Source organism: Mya arenaria, chromosome 13, assembly GCF_026914265.1.
Source record: "Mya arenaria isolate MELC-2E11 chromosome 13, ASM2691426v1".
NCBI lineage: Eukaryota > Metazoa > Mollusca > Bivalvia > Myida > Myidae > Mya > Mya arenaria.
In genome coordinates, this window is record NC_069134.1 from 56,583,536 (window position 1) to 56,591,303 (window position 7,768).

General features: G+C 39.9%; 1 protein-coding gene across 1 annotated transcript; it reads left to right on the plus strand.

Annotated features, from left to right (window-relative positions):
• The first annotated feature begins 1,264 nt into the window (after positions 1-1,264).
• On the plus strand, positions 1,265-5,747 carry LOC128212940 (uncharacterized). Its single transcript, XM_052918344.1, has 4 exons — positions 1,265-1,371; positions 2,378-2,494; positions 3,401-3,502; positions 5,558-5,747. Exons 1-4 carry the CDS (start codon positions 1,327-1,329, stop codon positions 5,678-5,680), a joined length of 387 nt encoding a protein of 128 aa, XP_052774304.1. The 5' UTR covers positions 1,265-1,326; the 3' UTR covers positions 5,681-5,747.
• The last annotated feature ends 2,021 nt before the right edge of the window (positions 5,748-7,768 follow it).

Below are 7,768 nucleotides of genomic sequence, written 5' to 3' on the forward strand. Positions count from 1 at the left end.
TTGAATCGGGTATTCCAAAACTAGATCAATACACACAGTACAGGTTAAAGCGATTGATTAAGTCAGATATTGATTACTTAAAGCTGCACTCTCACAGATTGAATGTTTTGACAACTTATTATTTTTTGCCTTGGAACGAGCCAATTTTTGCGAAAATCCATGGAAGCAAGTTATTTAAGACTGCTGACAAAAAATCGGATCGCAGATTTTTATATTTAAGCTCAAAAATTGATGTTTTATGCATTTTTAAAAAACTGTAACGGTTTAAGCCATAAAACAATAATTTTCGAACGGAATATGAAAATCTACGATCTGATTTTTTGTCAGCAATCTTATATCATTGGTTTGCAGATATTTAAGCAAAAATATGCTCTTTCCAAGACAAAAAAAATAAAAAGTTGATAAAATGGTCAATCTGTGAGAGTGCAGCTTTAAGGGTCTGTTCAGTCCATTATTCTATAGTTTAGAATATAGCTTTGTTTGTTCATGTAACATTAAAATAATGTGCTGCCATACTTAAGCAATGATAATAATGAGATTTGAGAAGTTTTTAATTAAAGTTTAACTTGGATTGTTTTCAAGATCTCCTATGGTTTTGGAGTGTCACAAAAATAAATATCCAATGTTCTGTCAAAAGGTTCATTTGTTTGTGATAAAAACAACAGTTGAGTAAAGTGAACGTAGAATTAGCGATCAAAAGTAAGAGAGACTCATTGGAATGAGTTAGGTTGAATTTTCAACTTCGTATTACTTTTTGTTTTTCGCGTCTTTAATTTCAGATAATAGTATCTTTGTCTCTTAATGTAAGACATTCGAAGCACCTCGACCATTTTCATCGAAAACAACCTAGGATGTATATGGACGGTTTACAATGTCAAAAATCTTTACATTTGACGACGCAGCAAGTAGATCGCGTAGTAATTTTTATTCAGCAGTAAGACTTAATGATTTTATTCTTGGGAATCTTAATAAGTCACGCAATAATACACTTCACTAGCAATCAGTTAAAACTTACACAATACACAAAGTAAAAGTTAACACACTACAATTAATTTATACTATTTTTTATTTGTACGAACTACTTCATGTGATGTACCGGCATTAACCCGAAGTTCCGAATGAATATAAGACGTATTTATTAACATTTGTTTGAAAGTGAGTACATGTGACCGCTCCTTATGCATTCAATAGTCACGATATGTGAAAATGAGAGACCAAAGTGCCGACGTTAGAGATAAAATGATAAGAAACTGAAGTCAGCACATTCAAATAGCCAAGATTTCAGTTACAAAGTTCCGAGGTTAAAGTGAACACTACGTCGCCAAAATGTTGAAGTGTGTATTGATGTACGCGTTCGTGGCATGCGCTTTGGTAAGTTTTTTAATTGTGGTTTTAATAGCATTCAACAAATAAAACAGTTTTACTCAAACTTTAGTCAATAGTCGAATTAGGGGTCATTGGAACGCTACGTGGCCATAATGTCGAAGTATGTACTGCTGTCTTCTACGGCGGCACAGAGGTGACACCCGCAACAATTTATTTATGGTACAACCAAGTTTGATGATCATCTGCTTAGATATTGTTTTAAAGAGAGCGGTCATAAGACCAGGATATTTGTGTCTTTATACAACCGTGGCTGTCTGAAGCGTTCTGTGGTAAATAATGGGGTCAGGGCACGCCCTAAAATATTTCACTTTTAATTTCAATATAGGAGAAAAACGGTAATCAAATACGCCCAAAATGCACCATTTCGGACTAGAAATAGTTCAAAGGGCCCTTTGCCATCACTTTAAACCAAATATATTTCAGTTCTGATGGAGGGCCAATAATAAAAAATTAACGCCTCCTAGGTTACACCTCTTTTCACGTCAATTCCTGGATTCGCCCCTGTTTTAATAGCCCATTATTGTTATACCCAAATTTCGTAAGATTGAACATTAACGTTGGAAAAATGCAAGACATGATCGGTGAAATAATTTTACTACATAGATGTTTATATCGTTCACAGTATGCCTTTATAAACTTGTTTTAATGTTATTCCAGCGTATTTCTAACAAATGAATGAAGGTTTATATAAGAATGTCATTTTCATCATAGCGGAATGGTGTTAAAGTTATCTACTGTATAAGCATTAAATGTTTTAAACTACATATTGAAAACCAATTAAAAAAAAAAAGATATTATTTTTTAGTTTTTCATTATTATTTTTTTCAAACTGACTATAAAAACGTCAGGGTCGGCGCCTTTTCCGTAGGTAGGTTCGGGTTACCCGAACCAAATGTTTTTTAAGGCCTAATACCGCAAATGCAATAAATAAAATTAAAAAGGGTTCTGAAACGCTTGATATTATATCCTTTTATTCGTCCAATAAATTCAGGCGGCTACAATTGAACCGGAAATGACAACACGTCACCCACATCACACCCAAAACCCCGACCACACGCACGAACCTGCCGTGCACGAGACAATATCATTCTTCTACGACTTCCACACGGTAAGCAAACTATTATTGTTGTGTTTTAGATATAAACTCAAATTTAAAATGCCGTATTATATTCCATGAAAGAAATATCGTTACTTTTCGGCCATCTCCGGAAAGCTCATGTTTTGCCTATTTTTAGAAATCTAGAAATAGACATCGGCTTGAAAACTTCTCAGTACCCAACCCTAAAAATGATTATGCACCAGTCCAATGTGACCACCACCCCACCCCCACCCAACCCCAGGTCCGGGATATACCGGGGACAGCCGGGTAAACGGGCCGTGTTGTTAACTTCCAGGTGACCCCGCAGTGCCGAGTGAATGCGTTGGTTTTGTTTTCGCGCAGAAAAAGCGGGGAATGGGCCTTACCTAGGATGTCTCCGGAGGGCGGGGGCATTAAGCGGGGATTTTACCAGCAGTTTTTTTCCCTCAGGGCGGGGATTTTACCGGGATTGGCTGGACCGAAAGTCAAAGTCCCCGGATCTGGGGCGGCGGGTGGGGGGGGCGGGTTTACAATTGACTGGTGCATAACTTTGATTTAAGCACCTTCCAACAACACACAGCAGTTTCCAAACCAATACCAATGAACATTCGATGTTGCCGGTGAAATAATTGTCTCCATCTTTTTTATTTTCTATTTTTATTTATCTTAACCTACCAACTTAATTGGTATGTTTTACACTTTTCCTAGAGAGGTTTTGTATTTAATTACACGAAAAAACAATTACACGAAAATGCCCCTTTAATGCAAATCTTATATGACTTACTAAACACATGCGTTATAGTCACCAATTTAATTTTGCGCCCTCGAAAAATGGCAAACTATGTCTTCTCTGTGATGGGTTGGGGAGTGAGAACACACCCTGTGATCATGTTAAATTCATAACATGACTTAAATCAAACACTTGGGCTATTGCAGCACCAGATGACTTTATCGAAGGGAACGGATTGCTACATATTTGCCCTTTCTTTGGCGGAAAGGCAGGACGTTCATACTGATGCAGGCATGACAGTCCTTGAGGTAGGTGTTCACTGACGCCTTTTACAGTGGCTGTCGGTGTGTAAACATTGCCGAAATTATGACAGCTCTGGAAACAGGTGTTCACTGACGCCTCTTACAGTGGCTGTCGGTATGTATACATTGACTAAATTATGACAGCTCTGAAGACAGGTGTTCACTGAAGAAGACGTGACAGCAACGCATGGCAGGCAAGACAGCTCTTTAGGGTAGCACACACTGACACAGATATGACAGCTCATAAGGTAGGTGCACACTGACACAGGCAAGATAGCCTCTGAGGTAGGTGCACACTGACACAGGCAAGATAGCCTCTGAGGTAGGTGCACACTGACGCAGGCAAGACAGCCTCTGAGGTAGGTGCACATTGACGCAGCAATACAGCCTCTGAGGTAGGTGCACACTGACGCAGCAATACAGCCTCTGAGGTAGGTGCACATTGACGCAGCAATACAGCCTCTGAGGTAGGTGCGCACTGACGCAGCAATACAGCCTCTGAGGTAGGTGCACACTGACGCAGCAATACAGCCTCTGAGGTAGGTGCACACTGACGCAGCAATACAGCCTCTGAGGTAGGTGCACACTGACGCAGGCAAGACAGCCTCTGAGGTAGGTGCACATTGACGCAGCAATACAGCCTCTGAGGTAGGTGCACATTGACGCAGCAATACAGCCTCTGAGGTAGGTGCACACTGACGCAGCAATACAGCCTCTGAGGTAGGTGCACATTGACGCAGGCAAGACAGCCTCTGAGGTAGGTGCACATTGACGCAGCAATACAGCCTCTGAGGTAGGTGCACACTGACGCAGGCAAGACAGCCTCTGAGGTAGGTGCACATTGACGCAGCAATACAGCCTCTGAGGTAGGTGCACACTGACGCAGCAATACAGCCTCTGAGGTAGGTGCACATTGACGCAGCAATACAGCCTCTGAGGTAGGTGCAAATTGACGCAGCAATACAGCCTCTGAGGTAGGTGCACATTGACGCAGGCAAGACAGCATTTGAGGTAGGTGCACACTGACGCAGCAATACAGCCTCTGAGGTAGGTGCACACTGACGCAGCAATACAGCCTCTGAGGTAGGTGCACATTGACGCAGCAATACAGCCTCTGAGGTAGGTGCCATTTGACGCAGCAATACAGCCTCTGAGGTAGGTGCACACTGACGCAGGCAAGACAGCCTCTGAGGTAGGTGCACATTGACGCAGGCAAGACAGCCTCTGAGGTAGGTGCACATTGACGCAGCAATACAGCCTCTGAGGTAGGTGCACACTGACGCAGGCAAGACAGCCTCTGAGGTAGGTGCACATTGACGCAGCAATACAGCCTCTGAGGTAGGTGCACACTGACGCAACAATACAGCCTCTGAGGTAGGTGCACACTGACGCAGCAATACAGCCTCTGAGGTAGGTGCACATTGACGCAGCAATACAGCCTCTGAGGTAGGTGCACATTGACGCAGCAATACAGCCTCTGAGGTAGGTGCACACTGACGCAGGCAAGACAGCCTCTGAGGTAGGTGCACATTGACGCAGGCAAGACAGCCTCTGAGGTAGGTGCGCACTGACGCAGGCAAGACAGCCTCTGAGGTAGGTGCGCCCTGACGCCGGCAAGACACCCTCTGAGGTAGATGCGCCCTGACTCCGGCAAGACAGTCTCTGAGATAGGTGCGCCCTGACGCAGGCAAGACAGCCTCTGAGGTAGGTGCACATTGACGCAGCAATACAGCCTCTGAGGTAGGTGCACACTGACGCAGGCAATACAGCCTCTGAGGTAGGTGCACATTGACGCAGGCAAGACAGCATTTGAGATAGGAGTATACTGATGCACACTTGACACAGTTTCTTTTGTGTAATGTATTAATTCTTGGTGAATTCATTAAGTGCTATGCTGTGTACAAGCCTCCCAAGAAGACTATGATGAATATGATTATAAAAGATGCTGTTTTCTCTTTTGTAAACGTTGCACATAACCGAGAATAAATATTTAATATTTACAGATCAACTTAAAGGGCTTAGAATATGGACAGAAGTTCAGCTGCAAATCTAATATTTCAGGTGAAGTTAGTCAATCTACTGACCACCGCCAAAATGACCCTGTTGAGCAAGGACACTCTTGGTCATTCCTTGCTCAATGCTTGCGGGAGGAAAGCAACCACTTACTACTCCGTCACTCAGTAATCACGACTTACATGTCTTTGATTAGCTAATTTATGAAATTCACGTCTATTAAAGTCTAGAAATTAAACCCTTTTTTACTGATTTTGTTTATTATGTTATTTGGTAGGCATCATAAAAATTCTTCGAGTTTTACAGCTTATACACCTTCATAAATGTTACAAGTTTGTTCTCCTCAACGTGGCATCATTTTCTAAAAAAAGGCTCTAATAGGCCATTCAGGTCAGTTGAAAAATATGTGGTGCTTCTGTCGGCCATATTTTCTAACGTGAAGAGTCTGAGTTTGACACTCGGGCTCAGAAAATGATTTTTTAAAGTTTCAAAATATCTATAATGTAACTGCTTTTTATGGTGTGTGCCTGATAATAGAACATATTACTTTTAAAGGGACTGTACACCAGATTGGCACCAAAAAAAGTGTGTTTTTTTCTGTAACGAATCTCAGGACAATTATTTAATATAATGTGTTACGCTTTGATATCATAATTGTAAAAAAGTACCAAAATGTAAAAAAAATGTGTCGGAGACCGGGTTCGAACCCGAGTCGCCAAAATTGCAGTCCAGCGTCGTATCCACTGAGCTATGAATGCTTAATCTAATAGGGTGACATGATTAAGCTATACACCTAACTCGGTAATATCACGTTATAACACCGACTAGCCAGTCACGCATAAGGAATTAATTCTACTAGGTAGACATACCCAGTAATCGTTTTTAATGGAAAAATACGAAATAACTGCTAAACTTAAATAAATTGTAAACTATGTGGTACTTCAGTTGGTAAGTTTCAATGCATTGTACACATTAATACCAAGTTTATGACAGTTTTCGATAATTTTCTTTTTTTCTTGCAAATTTTCTTGCACAGTTGCTTTAAACAGATACATCACTTCTGGCCATATTTGCTCCTGTAGCAACTTTACACCACAGATATAATTTGGTTTTCTGAGACTGAGTCCCAACTCAGACTCGGGATATTAGTGATTATGGTCCTGCATAACGATGTGTTGCAAAACGTGCAATATAAACTAGAAAATAAATTTTAGGCTAGGCCAATCAAGTTCTTCCAAGCCTTTTCTATTGTTTATGCTAGATAGTGTCATAAATCTCATGCACACGAAGCGCCCTTAGATAATTCCAAAATGTCTACTCCCATGTGCAATATTATATTTTTTTACATACTTTTCAATGAAATATTGAGTTTTATCAGTGAAATAACAACAGTGAAATTGATATTTTCACTGTGAAATTGGTATTTTCACTGCAAAATAAGGAGTGAAAATATCAACTTTCCGAACTACTTTTAAAATCCATTGTTGTTACTTCCCCTTGAAAAGTGGTCCTTATTATTACCTGGATATCGTTACTCGTGAAAATATGTTTTTCTATGACACTCTATTATCACCATTAATATCATCTATTAATTGCACTATAAACTGTTTATAGTGCAACTTAACAGATGATATTTGTTTATTTCAGTGTAAGATCGTATTTCCGTAATAAATAGTGGATGGACTCAATATTGTACCCATAAATGTTTAAAAAAATTATGGGTACAATATTGAGTCCATCCACTATTTATTACGGAAACATCCTGTGGCTGTTCCTATGACTACATTCGTATTTAACAAAAAAGAGGGTGACCCCTGAAATATATGACACGAGTAACCATGAGTGGCTCCATGAATTAATATTTATATGGCTAATTCGCAATGAGATCAAGTTGAGGAAGGGGGATAACTCATGAAACATTATGGCAATAGTAATGTGCCTTGCCATAAACCAGTATTGTCATTACACGAGTGCATTGTTTATTTGAATGTTGACGATTTTTATTGTGTTAAGACCTGTGGCACGTTTCAATAAAGCAATTAAGTTGTAACTTCAATGATCTTAAATCTGTATAAACATTTCAAATCGCAACAATACATCTTTTTTTCCCTCCATTTTGTGTTAACTTTCAATTCAATTCACATAAATATGTAGCAAAATAATGAAACTATGACACTAAGAAAGATAGTTCCAACTCAGTACTAAGAGCTTTATTGAAGTAGCCCAAGGGCCATAACTTGCTCCTATAAATCATTAAAA

What these genes read in the sequence shown, in the direction of transcription:
- LOC128212940 (XM_052918344.1), top strand. Translation starts at nt 1,327, where the DNA reads ATGTTGAAGTGTGTATTGATGTACGCGTTCGTGGCATGCGCTTTG. An exon ending in CGTTCGTGGCATGCGCTTTG is followed by an intron (nt 1,372 to 2,377) that starts GTAAGTTTTTTA and finishes CAATAAATTCAG; the next exon opens with GCGGCTACAATTGAACCGGA. An exon ending in CAGGCATGACAGTCCTTGAG is followed by an intron (nt 3,503 to 5,557) that starts GTAGGTGTTCAC and finishes CTAATATTTCAG; the next exon opens with GTGAAGTTAGTCAATCTACT.